Source organism: Porites lutea, chromosome 7 (genome assembly GCF_958299795.1).
Source record: "Porites lutea chromosome 7, jaPorLute2.1, whole genome shotgun sequence".
NCBI lineage: Eukaryota > Metazoa > Cnidaria > Anthozoa > Scleractinia > Poritidae > Porites > Porites lutea.
This window is the reverse complement of record NC_133207.1, coordinates 24,035,928-24,057,644: the sequence shown is the minus strand read 5'-3', so window position 1 is coordinate 24,057,644 and position 21,717 is coordinate 24,035,928. Positions and strand designations below refer to the sequence as shown.

Here is a 21,717-nt window from a genome sequence, read left to right as displayed (position 1 = left end):
ATCATTTAATTGTTCCATTATGTGAAAAAGTATAAAAGACAAGAGGCGTTGGACAGATTAGGGATTCATCATGCCTTGTGGTAGACGACGCCGACAGCAACGAGGGGGTATTCTCCCGCTCCTCCTCCCTGCCGTGGCGGCCGCTGTCCTCTTGAAAAAAAAGAAAAAGAAAAAAGTGGGCAAGATCAGTGCCAAGCAACAGGCCTTTCTTCAACGACGGGTTCAGCGGATGTTAGGTCGAACGGGGTGGGGCGGGTTCAAAACATTGAGAAAGCTATAAAAAGACACGTTGGGTAGGGACCCAGACATTATTGGAGGATGGTCCGTGGACCCAATGGACGCCGACACCGTTATGTCCCCCGAAAACGACGCCGTCGACGTGGTTTGCAACGCGGAGGTAGGCTACCGCTGTTGGCAATGGCTCTCTCGCCTTTGTGGCTCCGCAAATACAAACCCAGGGTCCGTGTTCGTCGACCGGAGTAGACCCCCTCGTAAGGCCATCACGTTGACGTTAGAGTGGACGGAGGAGATCGAGGCCGCGTTGTGTCAGCGATGTCGACGTCACATGCAACGGCATTATCATGGGGAACTGTGTCGCCAGTGTGGGGCCCAATTTACCATAAATAGAGCGGGGTCGTGGCAATTTCTGAACCTTCAGCATGGCGTGGCGCATGGAACGTCAAGCCCCGTTCTTGAAAAGTGTCTTACAAGAAGCCAATCAACATAAACGACAAGAATTGTTACGGATGGCCAATGCGGATCAGATCAATGCCATCAGTGAATTAGTGATGAACACGCTCCGTGGCACGGTGCCTCGTTCTCGACAGACTATCACGTTGCTCAAACCGCATGCCCAAAGTTTACGCGCCATGGCCAAACCCGCGCATTCAGTGAAACGACGGCGCGCCATCATGATGGCTCAAACCGGCGGCGCTCTCTGGCCGGAACTCTACCGATGTTATAAACGTTGCATGCGCTAAAGGAGACACGTCAGTTGCACCATGGAACCCGAGATGGTGAGCACCACGGTGGACAACGCCCCGGCTTTTTTACAATTAAAAGAAAAGTACAAACAAGAATTGGTGGAAGACACTCGCTTGAGTAAAGCCGCGGATTTGGCGGCCAGACAACATGTGCTCCTGACCAGTGAGGTCCCGGATGCCTGGAAACGACCGCAACTCAAAGCCGTGAGCCGTCAGTTACGCCATTGGACCAAAAAAGTGCGCCAACCCTTTGGAGCGCCCGCGGGGGGTGTGCGCGCTGCAGGGGCTACGACGCCCGGTGAGGATGATGATTTTGAGGCGGGGCCGATGCAAGCGTGGTTCACGCAATTGGTGAAGGCCACCCAGGGTATAAAACAAGGCTCCACGCCAGCTGGGCCCAGAAAACCACCTGTCCCGCCTAAACCGAACATCACCCCTAGTGCTAAAAAGAAACTCAAGTTTACGCCTCAAGTGAGTAGTGCTGAGTTGGCCCACGAGTTGCCTTTTTCAGACAGGCCCGGTACAGCACCCTGGGATACCCCTAGTGAACGGGTGGACTCCATCAAGAAAGCGGTGGCGCGTGATATTCGCAAACGCACGACAGATTCTGCCAAAAAGAAAGCCGCCAGTATCGCCAAAAAGAAAGCCGCTGGGTTCGCCAAGAAAGCCTTGGATTGGAAATCGTGGAAAACCCCGTGATGGGTCGGAGACGTCGTGGGACAACCACTTCCCGTGCCCGATCGAGGCGACGACCACGACGATCGCAACGTGGGGGCAAATTATTTGATGTGCAAAACCTCCTCAACAAGACGGGGATTGAATTTCATTGGCCCGGCTATCAGTATATGGGCCCTGGCACTCATTTGAAAAAACGGTTGGCCCGTGGGGATCCCGGCATCAACCGGTTAGACAGGATTGCGAAAGTACATGACATGGATTATGACAAAGCCAAGACCTTGAAAGATAAATGGGTGGCGGATCGCAAGATGATTGCCAAGATTGATCAACTCCCTGGTAGTAAAACCCTGACGGAGCGGATTGTGAGACGCATTATGAAAACCAAACTGAGATTGGGCATGTAATTTAATAGAACACAGTCATTACACAATGGAAATGATTTAAACACATGGTTTAATAAAACTCACATTTTGTTCTTACAAGTATTGTTGTAACTGTTGTAAGGCGTTGGAACGAGTCGATTGGACAGGGTCCTCGTCAAACTCGGAGTCGGACCAGTCTAGCGGACACCACGGGAGAGGAAAAGGACGTTCCAAATGTTCGGTCAAGCGTTGGTTTTGTGTGTACTCCATCCGCTTTCGATATTTTTCTTTCTGTAACGCTCTCCACCCCTCTTCCCCCAAGGCTCGTTGTTTTTCGGCCCGGAGTTGTCGCCGCCGCTCGTTCAATCGGTGTTTGTAGGCCTCGTACGTCCCTTCCTCTTTCATTTTCTGCATCCAGTTTTTCTGGGCTTGGGCGTTTCTCTTTTTTACCTCAGTGCGTTTCTCCTCCGACATGGCATAATAGCGTTTCATCCCATACTCGACCTTTTTTTTTTTGAAGGCCTCATACTCTCCGTTGGCTTTCAAGTTTGCCATGTGCTGGTGGTAACGTCGACGATGGAGGGCCTTTACTTTCTCGATCCCGTTCACGGATGCATACTGACGTTTCCTATACAGTTTTTGGTTCCGTTTGTTGACCTCGGGGTCCCGCTTTTTTCGGTGCGATACTGGCGTATCCATAATTTAATTCTAGCCAACGGGAAGAACACACGTCCGCCAAGGCTCGTAACTTTCGGAAGGGACTCTCTTTGATTTGTCGATCTCTGGCACGTCGGTCCCGTTGCTGTTGCGCAATCTGCTCGCGGTGTTTGTGATAGTAATCCCGGTTCAATAGACGCACATAGGCCGCGTTTTTGGTGCGATACCGCAGACAGGCCAGTCGGTTAAGTTCTCGGGCTCGGGCTTCCTGTTCGGGGGTCGGCGCTGGTTTAGCTGGTTTAGGCGGTTTCACCTTTTTCTGAGCCGCCCGCTTTTCTCGTTTCTGCTGTAACAATCGCTCTTTGTTTTTCACATACCACGCGTGTTTCAACTCTCTTGCTTTCTCAGGATTTTTGTTAGGCATTTCTCGAACGTAACTGACGTCTGTTCTGATGGACAGACTTTATCTAAGGTTCCATCGGCCAATCACCAATCTCGGTCCAGGCCTAGAGGCGATGGAAGGAGTCTGTACCCATGGGGGGGGGACCCCCCTCAATCTTCTTTCTGTCAATCAAACCCCCTCACCTGACTCTCACCTGAGCTGAGTCCACCAATCCCAACGCAGGCGAGATCACGTGAGACGGTCTATAAAAGTCTACGTCCAGCGCGGGAAAATTCAAATGGTTTGCCGCTATCATGGCGGAGGCATATCCATTCAGTGACGATGACGAAGGGGATGCTCTATTGGACCGCGCCTATGATCGGTGGGAACAGTTGGGAGGAGCTGCCGCCCGTGGCCCTCTCTTTCAGTTTACTATGCAACCCATTGGTCGACGACGCCGCTGGCGTGATGTAGTGGAGCGGGCGCAATTCAATGCGCAGTTACGACAATTGCGGGATCCTGTCGCTGGGGATAATATTGGGTTGGCTTTGACTGAAGCACTCCATCAAGCCATTGAAACAGAACTGGGCCGCGAACAGCGACCTGCCCATCATTTTGTGAATTTTGCTATTACAGCGCATGGGTTCACGCATGCTTACCAAACCGCCAATTTTACCGTGGGGGAGTTTTTACAACGCACCGCCCGTTTGGATGAGATGTTGGCCACGTTAGCAGGCAAGTTGAATAGCAATGAAGCCTTCAACCCTGATCGTGGGTTCCAAGTGGATGTGGTGTTTGTGTCTATGCCCGGCCCAGGAACAGGCCATCGTAAACAACGCAATGCCGGACGTCTATGCCTGGATCGAGAGAACAAGAAAAAGAAATGCATTATTACCATTCGAAACAGAGATGCCCTATGCTGTGCTCGCGCGATCGTCACCATGCGTGCCCACTGCCATAAAGATCAAGGCGTGGATGGGTTTCGCGACTGGGAGAATCTCAAACGGGGGCTTCCTGTGCAGTTACGTCAAGCCCAAGCCCTCCATCAGCAAGCGGGGGTGGCGGAGGGTCCCTGTGGTTTACCCGAACTCCGTCAATTTCAACAGGCGTTAGGGTCTCAGTATCAACTCTTGGTGATGACCCGGATGAAACCGTTTTTTCTCATCTTTAAAGGCCCTGACGCACCTCATCCAATCCGTTTACTCAAATCCAACGATCATTTTGATGGTTGTACGTCTTTTCCTGCCTTTGTCAACCGCTCTTATTATTGTGTGGACTGTGAACGAGGGTTCAACACCAACGATCGGGCCCATCACAGTTGTCAAGGGAAACGCTGCAAAGCATGTGGTCGATTTGACTGTCCTGATTATGTGCGTGGCACCCGCCCTACGGATTATTGCCCCTTCTGTCATCGCAAGTTTTACGGTGAGCAATGCAAGCGTCATCATGTGGTCAGCAAGCAATGTCAATCCATTAAAACCTGTCTCAAGTGTCAAGCCCAGTACACCGTCGTCCCTAACCAACGTCACCAGTGTGGGTATGCCAAGTGTCCTGTGTGTCACGAATGGGTGTCTATCCAATACCACAAGTGTTACATTCAACCCGTGGTTGAGAATGAGGAAGAGACTGAACCCACAGAGGAGGGGGGAGGTAGCATGGTGGCGCCACCCCCTCCCCTGTTTGTTTACGCCGATTTTGAAGCCATGCAGAATGCGGAAGGTGTGTTTGTAGCCAATTTGTTATGTTATTCGTCTAGTGAAGAAACGACCATTCATGTGTTGGACGGAGAGGACTGTGCCCTCCAATTTTTGCATGATTTGGATGATCTCGTGGCTCTCCTGGACACAGAGGGCGAGCGGGAGATTCTTGTGGTGTTTCACAATTTGAAAGGGTTTGACGGCATGTTTATTCTGCATGAACTGTACCAGCAACAACGCGAGGTGGTGGATCAATTGACCGTGGGTGCTAAAGTGTTGTCCTTCAGGAGTGGACCCCTCAAATTCATTGACTCGTTATGTTTCTTGCCTATGCCGCTGGCCTCGTTTCCCAGCACCTTCAATTTGACCGAATTGAAGAAGGGCTTCTTTCCGCATTTGTTTAATACCCCGGATCATCAACAGTATGTGGGCCGCATCCCCGATTTGGAATTTTACGATCCTGAGGGCATGATGGCCAAAAAGAAAGACGAACTGACGCGTTGGCATGCCGACCAAGTCCGTCGTAACGTGCGTTTTGATTTCCAGCAAGACATGATCGAGTATTGTAAATCGGATGTGGCGCTGTTGAAAGCGGGGTGTGAAGCCTTTCAACAAGAATTTGAACGGCAGGCTGGTTTCAATCCCATGGCCAAATGCATCACCATCGCCAGTGCCTGCAATCTCTATTGGCGCAAGCACCATTTGACCCCCGACACCATTGCCGTCGAACCACTCCAGGGGTGGCGAGGGGCTCAAGTCAATCAATCCCTCAAGGCCCTGCAATGGCTGTACTACCAAGAACATCAAATTCCTAAAGAGGGGGCTAGTGCCGATCGCATTCGACATGTCCGGAATGGGGGTGAGCAGTTTGTCCGGACCCTTGTGAACAGTTATTTCGTCGATGGTTATGATCCTCTGACCCGCACTGTTTATGAATTTCATGGGTGTCTCTACCATGGCTGTCCCACTTGTTATCCCATGAGAAACGCCAAACATTATGCCACACCAGATCGAAGCGTCGAGGAACTCTATCAAGCCACGCTCTCTAAACGCCTGGCTCTGCTTCGAGCAGGTTACACGGTGATCGAAATGTGGGAGTGTGACTGGGACAAGTTGGTGGCCACGGATGAAGCTGTCCAACGTTTCCTGACATCATTTGATTTGGTGGCACCCTTGGAACCCCGTGACGCCTTTTTTGGGGGTCGCACCGGTGCGGTGGCCCTGCACGCTGTGGCTGAAGAGGGGGAGGAAATACGTTATGTGGATGTGACCTCCCTGTACCCATGGGTGAATAAGAATTGTCCCTATCCTATCGGTCATCCCAAGATCATCACCCAACCCGCTGACCAGTCCCTGGCGTCCTATTTTGGTGTGGCGACGGTGGATATTCTACCTCCCGCTGGTCTATTCCACCCGGTCTTGCCTGTACGCTGTGGCCAAAAGCTCACCTTTCCTCTCTGCCGTGCCTGTGTCCAGACAGAGCAAGCCCAGCCCATGTTGACCCGAACCCAGTATTGCCCTCATTCGGACGCCGATCGTACACTACGTGGGACCTGGTGCACGCCTGAGCTGGTCAAAGCCGTGGAAAAGGGGTACACGTTGATCAAGATCCATGAAGTCTGGCATTTTCCCCCTGAGCAACGCCAAACGGGTCTTTTCGCTGAGTACGTGAACACTTGGCTCAAACTCAAACAAGAATCCGCGGGGTGGCCCAGTTGGTGCCAGACCCTCGAACAAAAACGCGAGTACATTCTTCGCTACCAGGAACGGGAAGGGATCCGACTGGACATTGCCAGCATTGCCAAAAACCCTGGTCGCAAGGCCACGGCCAAACTCATGTTGAATAGTTTCTGGGGCAAGTTTGGGGAGCGGATCAACAAACCTACCACCGTCACCGTTCAAAACCCCACCCATTTGTTCAGCCTCGTTTCCGATGCGGCTCTCGATCTCAGTACGCTCCGCCTCTGTACCGACGATATTTTGGAGGCCGTTTACACCAGTGTCCAAGACAATGCCGTGAAAGGCACCAAGACCAACATCTTTGTGGCGGCGTTCACCACGTGTCATGCTCGATTGAAACTCTACGAGTCCCTGGACACTCTCCAGCAGCAAGTGCTTTACTATGATACCGACAGTGTAGTGTACAAGTGGCGTCCCGGTCAACCCAGCATTACCACTGGGGATTTTCTGGGGGATATGACGGATGAATTGGATGGGGACGTCATCACCGAGTTCGTTTCGGGGGGCGCCAAGAATTATGGGTACACGACCCGTGGAGGTAAAGTGGTGTGTAAGGTCCGTGGTTTCACGTTGAATGTCCGGGGGTCAGCCATTCTCAATTTTCATACTATGAAAGAGAACATTCTCTCGGAATTAGACTCGCCTCAGGACACTCGCCGAAATTTGAACATTGTCAACCCCTATCATTTCACACGGGATTTGGAAAAGAAACACATTCAAGTGGTTCCGCGCGTGAAGCAGTATGGGTTGGTGTTTGACAAGCGCGTCCTCCAGGTGGCTACCCGATCCAGCTATCCTTATGGCTACGAGAGAATTGGGAACGAATTGGATCTTCTATTAGATTTGTAAAACAAAGGGCGTGACGTCACTAGGACCTCACATACGTCCCGGATGTAACTTAGGGTTTACGCGGTACGTTCATTAAAACCCATGCAGTGATGTTGACCTCAATAGAGTGTGTTTTATTGACTTCCGGGGACTGGGGCTTCGTTTTGAGTGTCCCATTCGTACCCAGGTTTTACGCGGTCCTTTCAAACTATGCCAAGTATGCAGATCCACCTCTTGGGTGGGGTCACGTGACTTTTATGCCCAAATATGGGAGCTTTGACGTCATTGAAGTCACATGGGCTAAATACTCGATGCTGATTGGTCGAGACAATTTCTGCTGCGCTGTGATTGGTCAGTACCTTCTTGAGCCTCCTTCACTACTTATAATTTAGTACAAAAGAAGTTTGTAGCAAATAGCTCATTCTTAAATATAAAGATCTATGCAAAGTACATGTAAAGAGTAAATTGCGAAGCCTTTCAATTAGTGACAATTCTATCTTACATAAATGGAAATTGCGCCATTTTACGATTAACAAAAGAAGTACCGGAGCACCTTCATAGTAAGGATCACCGTCTTCTCTAGGGATCTGTAAACTAAAGAAATATTAGGAACGTGAGTTACTTTTTATTTTAATGGCTTGATAAAGCAACTAAGCACTTGCATGCAACTAGCTCGCGCAAGCCTAAAACGAGAATCTAGTTCCAACACAAAACGAACGATAAAAATTTCCAAAGAAGGAGTGCTCTATTATTCAGTAAAGAATGGTACATTCGAATTACCTTTATTTAACAGCTAGTGATTCCAGAAACCTATCCACAGGACTGCTACGACTAGATTCGAGGAAATCAACTACCGAAATTAGCTTATTCGGGACGGTTTCGATCGGTATCACGAACCTTTCCTTTTTGTCATATCATTCACAAAAATTACATGAGCCTAACGAAAAATTAAAACAAGTGCAATGCATCCCTGACCAAAAGTATGAATAGAGTAATCGTCTTCTGAAACGTAGTAGCAGATCTCTGATAGCTGCGAATTTCCAACAGCATATTTTCCCTCTCTCACACCGCCATATTGTATTTATCACGTCTTTGGTGGAAGCATGATTTAAATACGTTATGATGCTGCGTCCTCTGAATGTCGGTTTAACATTCAATCGCTTTGTAAATGTGACTTGTAGTGTTTTTAATATCGCGGCAGAGGAGAGTATTTTAAAGGTTGATATATTTTTTTTCAGAATACCATAGCATTAATTTTTTTTATCAATCAATTGACTGGCTTCTTTGTGCCACTACGTAATGTATGCAGTTAAATAGAAGTTTACAAGCTCTTTTTTTCTTCTTTGGAGGCAAACAGTGAGCACTATACTTGTAGAACACGATTTCTGTCAAATCGGGTGATTAGCTTGGCCCAACAGCGGCATGCGTATCAAATGTACAATTGTATCGTGACATGTTGACATGCAGGCTAATCAAGTATGACAGGACTTGTTAACGATCAATTAAAATAATTAGCATGGAAAAAACTTTTGCACTCCATACGTCTGCAGAGAGAAAAACATATTTTCCCTGGAATTTTTTTTTTGAAAGAAATCCCTTGATGAGCTCTGAGCTCATTTATGTCAACTTCGACCCCAGGGCGCTGGGAAACTCGCCCTGGGGACGAGGTTTCATTTATGTTGCGTTTGATGAATTTAGATGATAAAGTGATAAGGGAAGGCCGTTCAAAATAGTTTGATCAAAAGGTCATAATTTTGAATAGTTAACTACAGATTTCCCCTCTCTTTTCGTATGCTTCAACTCGAGAAATCCTCATCCTTTTATATACCTGAAGTCCGAAAAAAGTAGTCTTTTCAGGATAGTAATTATTTCCCCTGTTTTCGGCCAAATCTTAGAGAAACCGAGATTTCGTTCAATAACTTGGCTGGAATTTTAATTTCTCATAAGAAACGCCCTATACGGGTTACCGGGAACAAACATTTTCCAACCACGCATGCGAAACCAATATTACGACCTCGACTTTTTATCGCTAAAATGTTTTTTGGGGGGTAAGTTAAAGTGAAAGAGCTTTCAGAGGTGCAGCAAGAAAAACAGAAATTTTCCAAATTTAACTGTAGACGTTACACCTCGCTTTCGTGTTACTCAACAATACAAATTAACTGACCATCGCATCGCTCGCCTGGCCGGCTAAATCGCGTGTTTTGTTGTTGTTGTTGTTAATTTTTTACCGCTCCATTACTGTGTTTGTTCTCAAAATTTTGGGTACGCGCTTGCCGAGTTTTCACAATTTAATGTTCCTTCGCTTAAAACTTTGAATGACTGACATGATGTGATCGCAAAATATTACTCAACCTAAGGGGGTGATTACATGGCGAATTTCAGCCTGTTACACCGTTCATTTGGTTACTTTATTTTTGCATTGCTTGTTCAGCGATTCGAACGGACAGGATTTTATAAAGGAAAGTCAACACCCCTCCTTCGTACTCAAAAAGATATGCAATAATGCACGATTTAATAAAGTTGAAAGATACCGGCAGGATGTACGTAGGAAGATAAAAAATAAATATTATCATATTCCTTGGGTTCCTCACAGAAAAACATACTATTGATGCTTTAAAAATTTATTAAGCGTTTTGTTTTTAACGAGTCACTCACAAATAGTGGCTTTTGACCAGTCTCTATAAATGGTAAGTATAAGTTCTACTATAATTAATTTCTACCCTAGCAGTATAGAGTCGTGAAGGTGATCGCCGAAAAGAAGATTATTTCTGGATAACTCACCTCCTTATCCTCTGCACTCCGTTTCGTGTTTCAATTCAAGTGTTGATCAAGATTTCAAATTTTAAGATCTTCTGACTCATATTTACACCGTTCATATTTTAAATTTAGTTCCTCATTTCCACACGGCTGGTTTTGCAAAAGCTTAATAGGACAAGAGGAAGTAGATTTAAACAACCCTTGCTCTGCTTATAAACAAATATACGCAAACATGCACAAATCAGTAAAGACAGATGAGAATGGATGCACGGACATAGATGACAATGGATGCTCAGAGATTTTAGAAACATGCCGTTGCGGCTTTAAATCCTTGTTTTCTAAGCGTTAAGTTTTCCAAAAGGCTTCTCACGACTGGTATTTAGGCCATTCTCGATTGTGCCCGTCAACTTTTGAGCAAATTTTGGCGGTTCTAGAAATAATGGCAACCTCGAGCAAATTTTGCCTTTCTGAGCAACTTTTGAGCAAAATATAGGTTTAGAGCACATATCAAGCACGAAAAAGTCAACGATTACATAGAAAAACTCAATTTTAGTTTTTTAATGTTTTTTTAATTGTTTTTTTCTTGACCGATGTTTGTAATTATTGTGGAGAACGAAAAACAAAGCTTTTAATTAACGTTTAGATAAAAACATCAAGAAATTTAGGTCGCAACTTTTGAAATTTAGGTAGCAACTTTTTGGCATTCCAGTGAGCAACTTTCCAGCATTTTACGAGCACAATCGGCAAAGGCCTACTGTTATTCACGGTTCGCTCACAGCTCAGCGGCATTACCGAATACTTAGCCGTTTTTTGGGTGACCAAGAAATTTGATACTTTATCATACAACTAGACCATCTGCCCAAAGCACTTCATCTTCACCAAGAAATTCCCTCCACACGTTACAGAGATTTTAGAAACATGCCGTTGCGGCTTTAAATCCTTGTTTTCTAAGCGTTAAGTTTTCCAAAAGGCTTCTCACGACTGGTATTTAGGCCATTCTCGATTGTGCCCGTCAACTTTTGAGCAAATTTTGGCGGTTCTAGAAATAATGGCAACCTCGAGCAAATTTTGCCTTTCTGAGCAACTTTTGAGCAAAATATAGGTTTAGAGCACATATCAAGCACGAAAAAGGCAACGATTTCATAGAAAAACTCAATTTTAGTTTTTTAATGTTTTTTTAATCTTTTTTTTTCTTGACCGATGTTTGTAATTATTGTGAAGAACGAAAAACAAAGCTTTTAATTAACGTTTAGATAAAAACATCAAGAAATTTAGGTCGCAACTTTTGAAATTTAGGTAGCAACTTTTTGGCATTCCAGTGAGCAACTTTCCAGCATTTTACGAGCACAATCGGCAAAGGCCTACTGTTATTCACGGTTCGCTCACAGCTCAGCGACATTACCGAATACTTAGCGGTTTCTTGGGTGACCAAGAAATTTGATACTTTATCATACAACTAGACCATCTGCCCAAAGCACTTCATCTTCATCTAGGAGCCCACCATTAGAAACCTCTAGTATTTTATCGAAGACGAATTAACATAACTCACTGTACAAAGAAACCATCACACGAACAGAAGTTACTTTCAGTTCGGTCTCAAAGTTACAGCGACTGTTGTTTCCTTTTATGTAGCAAAAACTTTTCGGTTATTCACTGCCACTTAAAACAAAATCGCGTTTATAATCTAAGTCGTGGTGTTGTTATACGGCATTTGAAGATATATGTGTTGGTAGGCTGTCAAAAACCAAAACACATTTTTTAAAGGAGCCTTCTAGGGGCCGAGCACGGCCTGCGAGCATCAGCTAGAACCTTGTTTTGTCTTCTTCTTAATCGAGGAAGAGAAAAAGAGGCTTTGCATGAATCGCATCAAGTCTTTAAAGTTGCCGCAGCCTCAACTTCTCGGGACTAGTACATCATAAGCTATTGAGGCTCGATTTTATTGCTTACACCAGGAGACCCCTTTTCCATAGTAACGAACGAGCTTTGCGGTCAGCTTGTTTTCTCTCGCAAAACAGGTTTTTCTAGACCAAGCATCCTTTCATCAATAAATCGATGGTCATAAGTTAGGCCGTTGTAACAAGTACAAGGTTATTTACCGCGGAGTTGGTACGTGTGCTTCAGTGCAGTTAATGGGTATTGTTTCAAGGTTATTAGGCCTGGGTTAGAAACTGTATCCGAGCAACGTGCAGCAAGCGCATGCTCAACAAATAGCTTTTTCGATTACGCCAAAATCGCTGGAGAAAGCGAAAGGAAAGGAAAATTCCAGAAAACGAAGCAAAAGGACTCAATTAGTATAGGTAATAGCATGATTTTTAGTGATGTTTGGTATAAATACCGCGTTATACGTAATTTAACTAGCCGTTAGGCGAGTGAAATTTGAGACAATTTTGAAATATCACGAGTGGTATTTATGCCAAATAACACGTACAAATCATGCTATTATGCATGTTTTCATACTGCTACTCGCAAAAGTTTTATAATTTTCACATGTAGGCATTTCAAATTAAGCTGAAGAATATCACTGCTCTAAGCCAATCAAATTGCAGAAATTTCTCATTTGGTAGTATAAACAAGGGAATTTAGCGTATTGATTTATTAACGGCGTATGCATTTTTTCCCAAAAAGAAGAGACCTGTAACTAGGATTATCTATAGGCAAAGTGCACTAAACGTTTAGGATCTTTAAAAGGGTTGGTAAACTGCTTACTGCCTTAACTTGTTGTACCGATATCAGATCGATTACTAAAAGCGCCGCTGTCGTTGCACGGTACTCATGTATATCACCTCTTAGAGTGGTGAAAGAGATCGCTCCATATTAAAGAAGCTGGATTCCCGAATCCGAGAAATTTCTGCCGGCTTGGGAATCCGGAAGTCGGAAAATTTGAGTTGTGGATCAGGAAGACTGGGCTTTGGACTCCGGAATACAGCCTATTAATAAGTAATCCAGGATCGCATTTAACGATTGAAATAGAAACGGCCAAATTCCACAGACAAAGAATCCGGAATTTAGTTCTTGAAATCCGGAATCCACGGTGTGGAATCCAGAATCCAAGACAATCTTGGGCCTAAAGAGATGAAGAAATTAAAAGGCGAAGGTAGCAGATTTTAACTTAATGTTCAAGATACTGTAATGGAAATCCTTTTCAGAGAGGCTTCTGATCTTAACATAAAAGCTTGACCTTCCTTTATTGTGTTAGTAATAAACTCGAGTTTATCGAGGTATCTAAAACAATTCTCTCTTGACCAGTTGAATTTCAAGACTGAATTGTGGGTAAAATATCAATAGTGTTAAGGGAAAAGCCCTGGGAACGAGGTTGTGCTTTACTTAGGTGTATAGCAAACCTTAAGATGAAGGAAAACAACAGCATTGTGAAGTGACGGAAATAATTATACGGAAAGGACTGTTAAATTTTTGAATGAAAGAAATTAACGCTATTTAGTTTCGCTTGCGTAAGCTGCCAGACTCATAATCTGCAACGCGTTTTCCGTCGTATGTGAACACTACTAAGTAGTAGAAAAAAAAGGAATCTTCATTAGCAAAACTGCGATGGTCGGGTGTTGTAAACTTTCATTGTATGCAAATGGGTCTTGTGAGGAGCGTACGGTTGATTTTCGGCGATGATTGAAATGACGTGTTATGTAAATCACTTTTTTATCTCTGGCAATGATGTAATTTCTCTGGAATCGAGGCCCTTGAATTTTTGTGTATGTTACGAGGAAAGAGTGTAAAGTAATTGACTTACCATAGGTGACGCGTGACCTTTCTGCGGGACGCGCCCATGTCGCGCTACAGGCGACCGTTGAAAATAAGAGACTGAGATCTGCGCACGCTAAATATATTACGGCATAGAGTCCATACAGTCTACAACACCCTGTACTACAGTCTCTACTGACACTACTAGTGTCAGTGAATAAACTAATATATTACAGCATAGTCCATATGCAGTCTCCATCTATTTTAAATAACCAGTGAACAGGCTCGGGTGGTGGGAAAGGGTGAATCTTAAACTATTAATTATTTAGTATAATGTTTAAATTTGAATAACAATAATTTGAACAAAGCCGGAGGAATCGGTAGGTAATGATGACGTTTCTATTGTTTGCGCCCGCAAGTACGAAATGGTTAGGATGACGTAAAGACAGAAAATCCCGCAGGGACCGCTGGGTAGATTTTGTGACATTTATTGTGCAGTCATACTTGGATACTCTTTTGCGTTACGTGTTATCAGTGGCATTCTGTGGAGCAGTTGTTTTAAAAGTTATGGAACATAGGACACTCGTTAAGCGTAGATGAAGTTATAAGGTGCGTATAACTGTGTGTTATATAAACACTTGGAGAGTTTGCCAGGCATGAGTTCACAAATCTTTGATTAGAAAGAGGGGGACATGGGGGTTTACGGTATTGCGGTATTGGGCTTTTTTTCATGCGGTATTTCGGTAATTTTAATTTTAACGTGCGGTATTGCGGTATCATCTAGCTCTGCGGTATGCGGTTTTTCATCATTTTGGCTGACGGTATTCGGTGAAATAAGATTGTTCACGGTATTACGGTACCGTTTATTTGCGCTTTCCTTTCGATACAATACGCAAAACAAAACACAGTAAGACATAAAGGTCAATAAAAGTTAATATTTAGAAGTCTTGAGACATAACGGTAAATGATTACACCATTTGTGGGTCATTTTGTGACAGTTAATGGTCGATAATATACAATGTGCTTGTTGTTGCATCCAATGATAATGAGTCGTCTCAAGTTACCTTACCAGGCTTGTCGATCTGTGTACCCGTGCCGGTAATTCGAGGTCTTAAACGTTTTCTCACAATGTCTGAGGTCGCTGAGGATGAAGACGGCGTGGTCATCATTGACCGTGTGGCAATTTTTTATGAAGAGGGCGAAGGAGGCGAACATTATCGCAACAAGAATAAGTTTCGATCTGGGGTTTCGAGAATTGAAAAACGCCTTGTAAAGTTAAAAGAGAAAATTTGGTAAGTTTGTTTGATGGCCATTGTGACCACGAGCCAATCACTGAGGAAAACCACCAGCTTCCATGGTTTGACAGGAGATCCAAAGAGTTTGAGGCACTGCAAAAAATTATCCTGGATCCTGACCTTCTTGAAAGTTTCAAGTACTACACCAGATTCAGGTATATAAGGGGAACCCTGTTTTCATAAGAGAGACTAAATATATATCTTATTTCAGTACATTGGTTTATTCAAATATAATGTTTATGGATGAATGTTATGGTCTTCAAAGAACAAATATTTCGGTTTGTATTCCTGTCTGCTTGGTCCTTGGCAAAAGAAATGTATGGAGGAAACTTAAAAGAAGAATGTGTTAATGATTACTATGTCAATAACTCCGAGCAGCCCCATTCCTTAAACTAAGCTCAGTAACGTTAACGTTGTCAGGCTTAGGCAAGGGTTTATTTTTTATTGCCACTGTGGACCTTGAGAAAACCTTCTTAAGGTGTTGGCCAGCCCCTAAATGCCTTTCTATGTCAAGCTCAATTCATTGTCCTTCTTTAATTATTACATGTATATTTAACCATGTTTTTCAAAAATATCTATTTTACTTCTAGGCATACAGGCGCATTAGAACGAGCCAACTCTCTGTCATTGATGTATGCCAGCAAGAGAATTTCCTACACGTAAGTAACGACACTTCATATTTTTAAAAGTTCATAGTATTTATATTATCTGTAGCCTATAGAGAAGCTCAAATTGTTGTATACTTCAAAAAATTGCACTGCGTGAACAAAGATCTCATGGAACACTGTCTATTTTGATCAATTGTTTTTTTTAGGAAGAAAGTCTACAAAGCAAGAAAACAACTAGCTGCCATTGACTGGAACTATCACCTCGATATTCCTGAACAAGATGTGCTAGGCGAGGTTGCTGTGACCCGGAAGTACAACCAAAGAACAAAGAGTTGGAATGTGAAAATTGTAAAGCAGGCCAAAGACTATGATTATATTTGGATGCTTCTGGCTAAAGTGTTTCGTCTACGTGTGGAGGATAATGAAAATATGCAGAGGGCGGTCCCAATGGAAGCTGATGACCCAAGGAGGATAGCCCCTACAATTGCTGTGGTGCCACCCCCACCTTCACGCGAGCTCTTTATTCAGCAGAGCAGCAGGTTTAAGAAAAACTAGCAAACATGATGTAAAATATGTAATGAATATGAAACCTTTATGTATTCATGTGCAGTGTAAGAAAATATTCATCAAAGAAGGACTGTCATGTATGATGCACAATAAGCAACAGTGATGTTTTTGACAATAAATTGACAATAAATATAACCTATGAGAATTGTTTAATAATTTTAATTCACAATATGTGAAACTAAATAATGCAAAAGTTAACCGAAGACAAAGGATTGGTTAGTAAATGTAAATACCGGAGTAGGTTGGTCCTTATTGAACTAACCGTTGGAACCCGTTTTTGTGAGTCTAATTATCCATATTATAAAATTTGCTCGCACTGCCACAATACAAATACAGCTGTAATGCTATTGTTTTCATGGGGCAATATTCACAGGGGTACTCAATCCAGGACAACTTTTTTTTGAGGGGGGGTGGGGTTGGGGGTATGGTATGAGGTTGAACAAACCAACTGCAATTAAAAATTCCTTGTAGAAGCCTATCAAAAAGTTATTTCCATTTTAGCGAGGTTTGAACCCCATGTACACCCCAGTTGAGGAAGGGTAGTGCTCTCGAATTTTCCATACACAGCATGAAGGGCATACCCTTCTTTTGTGTTTCCCAAGGTAGCCATATTCTTCAATTATATAATGACGATAGGCAGCCTTTCGGAAGGCTCTGTTGCTATTATCTTGACGGTCGTTTCTGATATCCCCTGAACACTTTATACTTAATTGTAAATAATCAGGGTCCAGGCATAGCTTGTGAAAGCGTGCGCTAAGTGAGACACAGTCAAAAAATCGAGAATTACAGCAACGGTTCTCAACCTCCTGCGACATTCTGCGGCAATGTCCATATTTGCACCACTCAGGCACTGGTTCACTTGACCTTGCCATAGATGCTGTTGGCGGTGGCCTGAAAGATGAGGGCCCACCTGAAGCTGATGTTCCAGAAATGCTCGAGTCTGAGGCTGGGGTGGATGCAGGTGTAGATTGGGCAGGGTTCGGTGGTGCTGGACTTGACACTTCTGGGGGGGGATAGAGAAAGGGAAGATGGGAGAGCGGCATCATCATTCTCATCTTCTGGGTCCTCCTGGATAAGAAGCATATCTATATAGTCCATGCTGCCCATTCCCCTCTGTAGAGCTCTTGTAGCAAGTTTTTTTGCTAGCTCCTCATCCAGGGTTTGGATAAACTCCTGTGAGGTTGAAAAATAGTGCAATAATTTGTTAGAGTAGTTGGACAATTACTTTTTATCACATTCTGTCGAAGCTTGACACGTAGATTTTTTTAAGAGCGTAATCGACGAGAAAATAACTAGTAAAAAGGGGACTTCCCTAAGAAATCTTGCACACTTCAGAACATGACACACAAACGAGACACTAAAACAAAAGACAATTTGCTCCATTTAGGGGAAGCAACAATCAACAACTTGTACAAGGGAAACTTACTAGATAAAGGAATAGCAGATGAGATTTTTGAAAGACTATCTTTTGTGCCATCGACTATGAATTATAATTCAGTATTGTACCTTCACTCGTCGATTTTCCATGTCCCGTTCTTGCTCCTCCGTAAGACCATTATCTGGTTGGCCTGGCGGTCCTTGCACGAATCCCCATCCTTGGGATGCCACGGATGCAGCCTTCACATGATAAAAAAGAAATCGCAAACTGTACTAGTACTTCCTACCAGCGAATTTTAGACCTCAACCGAGCTTTGTTTCCCCACCTCTCTGTTCTTGCACGGCTTTCGTCGACTGCACGAACAAGCCTCTCCGCAGTAGCGACCGGCTGTTTTGCAAGGACATCCAGTCCTTTTTCTTCCTGCTTTCGTAGAGCAAGTGCTTGTACACTGGCAAGAGTTAGGGACGTTGTCCTGCGCAAACGGGAAGGAAATAATGTTGACTAGATTTCGCGCAATCGAGTGGAATAAACTGCTGAACTGCGGTATTCAGAAGTCCGGGAAGAGTAGAGCGCGAGTCGCTGACTACAAAAGCGGCAAGAAAGTTGTGGCTAAATTAATACACGAATACATACCGCAAAAGAGCGACTTTGTTCCGAAGAAAGGCGCTTTTCTGTAAAAGGTTCCAACGACAATAAGGAATCTCGATGAAGGTTTCGCAGCGCGAGTCGGCTTTTCACATGGGCTCATATAAACATGGCTTTGTTTACGTCATTTGCATCTGTCAAATGCAAGCATGCGCAGTAGCCGTGACACAGCTCCTTTAACAGCGCGGCGTCATCCTCGGAGACCCAGGGGCAGATAAAGGGGGCGAGGGAAAGTCTAAACGGGCGGAAAAATATATATGGAACGAAGAAAAGTAAAGAACGGCGAGAAGAGCCCCTGGGACAATGTCTTACCAGACCAGTTCCAAACGGTCGCCGCCGTTCTGGCTTCTGATTGGTGCCAGAAAAACACAAGTTTTCTGGCACCAATCAGAAGCCAAAACGGCGGCGACCGTTTGGAACTGGTCTGGTAAGACATTGTCCCCAGGGGCTCTTCTCGCCGTTCTTTACTTTTCTTCGTTCCATATATATTTTTCCGCCCGTTTAGACTTTCCCTCGTCCCCACTATCTGCCCCTGGGTCTCCGAGGATGGCGCGGCGTGTGATCTGACCCCTGAGAGACTGACGTGCTAGACTAGACTCACTTTATATCAAAACTCGCACTAGACGTGCGTGGAAAGGGTTTTGGTTGGTTTGTTTTTCGCGCTTTCAAGAGTTATTTTTATTGGAGTTAATTAGCTGTTGGGTCGAAATACCAAAAGGCTGAACGAATGTACTTTACTTTTCAGTGAAAATTTGCGGAAAATTGCGAACTACCAAAATATTAAAAAAAAGATGGACATCTGGTGCATAAATGCATGAGATAATTAAACGCGCTAGATGGAAGCAACCATAAGTATGCGCAACCTATTACAAATGTGATTAAAATATGCGGTATCGGTATTTAGACGATTTTCGACGCGGTATTTCGGTATTTGCCATTTTTTCTTACGGTATTGCGGTATCGGGTACCCCCCAATGTCCCCCTCTAGAAACCTTGCCAGACACTCTTTCTCTCTCTCGGACCGGAATAAGACTCAGCCCCAAACAAGCAAGACGAGTGAACAACGGCTAGCTTATCACTAGCAGAATGATGGACGATTACAGATATTCGCCCGCAATCAAATTCTGTGCTGATTTATTCCCTGCTCACAGATGTCCTTCCGCTGTAAAGCTTAAAATAAGACTAGAATGCGTGCGCGTGAATTGATGAAACGGACGCATCCTTTTAATTTCTAAGGCTTACTTTCCGGCAAATAAAATAAACTGAATGTAAAAACTGAAAGAGAAATAGCTAAAAATTCACCATCTAATTAAGTCTTTTCTTATGATTTAGAATAAACTCTTCTCGAAACTGCGAATATTTTGATCAAAGCTGTGTAAATCGAACTGAAACTGCATGGAACCTTGCGTTTCCTGTATTTATCTCTCACTGATTGTATGGAATATGTGTGAAAATTTTCATTATGACTCGGTATTTATATTTCAAAGAGCTACACAACGAACAAGAATACTATTGACCGACAATATACAGAGCGGGAGCAGCTGTAGTGTCAATTATGACTTAGTTATTTAAATAAGTGTATATAGGACAAGTCTTAAGAAACAATGGAACGGGGGGTGACAGCTCTAACAAGGGCTGTTTCGGGAGAAAAACAAATTTATTCCGGGAATCTGGAGATTTTGCCGGGAATCGGGAAACCTGGGAAATTTTTCGGGAAATATGAGATATTTTCTGGACATTGAGCAAAGATTTGATATTACATGTTATAAAACAATATATATACAGTGATATGCACCCAGTGTATGCGCTGTATTCTATGTATTTTGACACTTGAAAACGGCTGAACTTCCCATGATATGAAAAGGCCAATCAGCAACGTTTCCAACTAAAATTAGACTACGTGTAGTCCCCCATTTTTCCTCAGGGATAGTAGAGCGAGCGAAACGCGAGCGGGCGCTCGCTCTACTATCCCTGAGGAAAAATAGGGGACTACTCGTAGTCTAAACTAAAATAGCATGAAGTTCGAGTGCGATTGACCATGTGCAATCCCCTGCGGATTGACACAAGAGCCGTGCCGGTGCAAGGCACATACTATCAGTTGACACCAGATCCCATCATTCATTAGTTCAGGGGTATTTTTACGCTGCACGTTAACGAGTTTAAGAGCACATTCCACTGATTGCATACTGGAAAACTTGAAAGAAGTACGTAAGAAGTATGTAAGAAAAAAACGAAACTCATTTAACCTTGTTAAACACAAATGAGGCCATAAAAAGTAGTATGTCTGTGAAGACTCTTTAATCATCCTGATCTCGTCGGGGTCCTTCCGATTTTGCTCAAAAATCCCGAATCCTGATCAATATGCGTTCGGGATAGGAAAATTTAAGATTTCGACAGTTGTTCTGAAATTTTCAAATGAATTGTTATGATACTCATACAATGACACCACACAGAGTATACTTAGCTGAAAGTGATAAGCTGAAAGTTCACTGCTCGCCTGATTCATTTGTGATTAAAAACAAAAAAAAAACACGATTTTATATACTTAAAAGGTTTGACAGTCTTTCTGTGTTAACATGATACCCTCTAAACGAAAAAATAACTAAGATTAGATAATTAACAAGTTACATAATTAACAAGAAGCTGCAAAAAATCTCTAATCAAAATTTTAATTTGAATTGTTGAATCGTTAATTTTAATTTTAATTTTTAATTGATAAAACAATTTTGTGAAGTTAAACATTTATGGGGAATGCCACCGAAAAATTCGGGAGGGTCGACGAAATTTCCGGGAGGACATAAAGTTATTCATTGGACTGCCCAAACAGCCTTTGTTAGAGTTGTCACCCCCCGTAATGGAAAAGTGCCTTCGCTGCTTGGGTTTTTTAAAAATTATTTCCTCCCGCTATGCACTCGGTCATATTTTTAAGACGGCATCGGTGCTCAGGCATTCTTCTATACACACTCGAACACCATGACTGGCATGAAATTTTTGCGGGAGTTTATTTTTGCGCCTTGGAGATGTTTTGTGTTTTGCGGGAACTAATGGTTGCGATTAAAGTGTTAGGGGGAAAATGTAGATTTCATTGGGTTTTCAATTTATTTCATGGCACGTGGACTACAAAATTATAAAATAGGATTTCAACTGTTTTGAATAAGTTTTTGTTCTAGTCTGTGCAAACAGGAATCTTTATTCTCTGTGCAAACATTGTAACCGCGATTGTTTACTCATGTATATAATTACTGGAAGAGTGTGCCTTGGGAAATTTCTGTAGGCATATTATATGTACCTCCAAAATTGAATTTTCTAGAAATAGATATACAGCTTAGTCACTGAATAACTAGACCTTTCGTCTGTTCAAATACCAACCGTTCGTAGTTTTTAGTTTTGACATTTTGAGGGATCCTGAGCAAAGCAAACTCGAATTATTTTACACAGCTTTCTTTG

At 43.6% G+C, this 21,717-nt stretch overlaps 1 protein-coding gene across 1 annotated transcript; it reads left to right on the top strand.

Annotated features, from left to right (window-relative positions):
- Nucleotides 1-15,086: 15,086 nt before the first annotated feature.
- LOC140943628 (uncharacterized) lies at nt 15,087-16,580 on the top strand. The gene is made up of 3 exons (XM_073392745.1): nt 15,087-15,227; nt 15,663-15,731; nt 15,887-16,580. Exons 2-3 carry the CDS (start codon nt 15,703-15,705, stop codon nt 16,233-16,235), a joined length of 378 nt encoding a protein of 125 aa, XP_073248846.1. The 5' UTR covers nt 15,087-15,227; nt 15,663-15,702; the 3' UTR covers nt 16,236-16,580.
- Nucleotides 16,581-21,717: the final 5,137 nt, after the last annotated feature.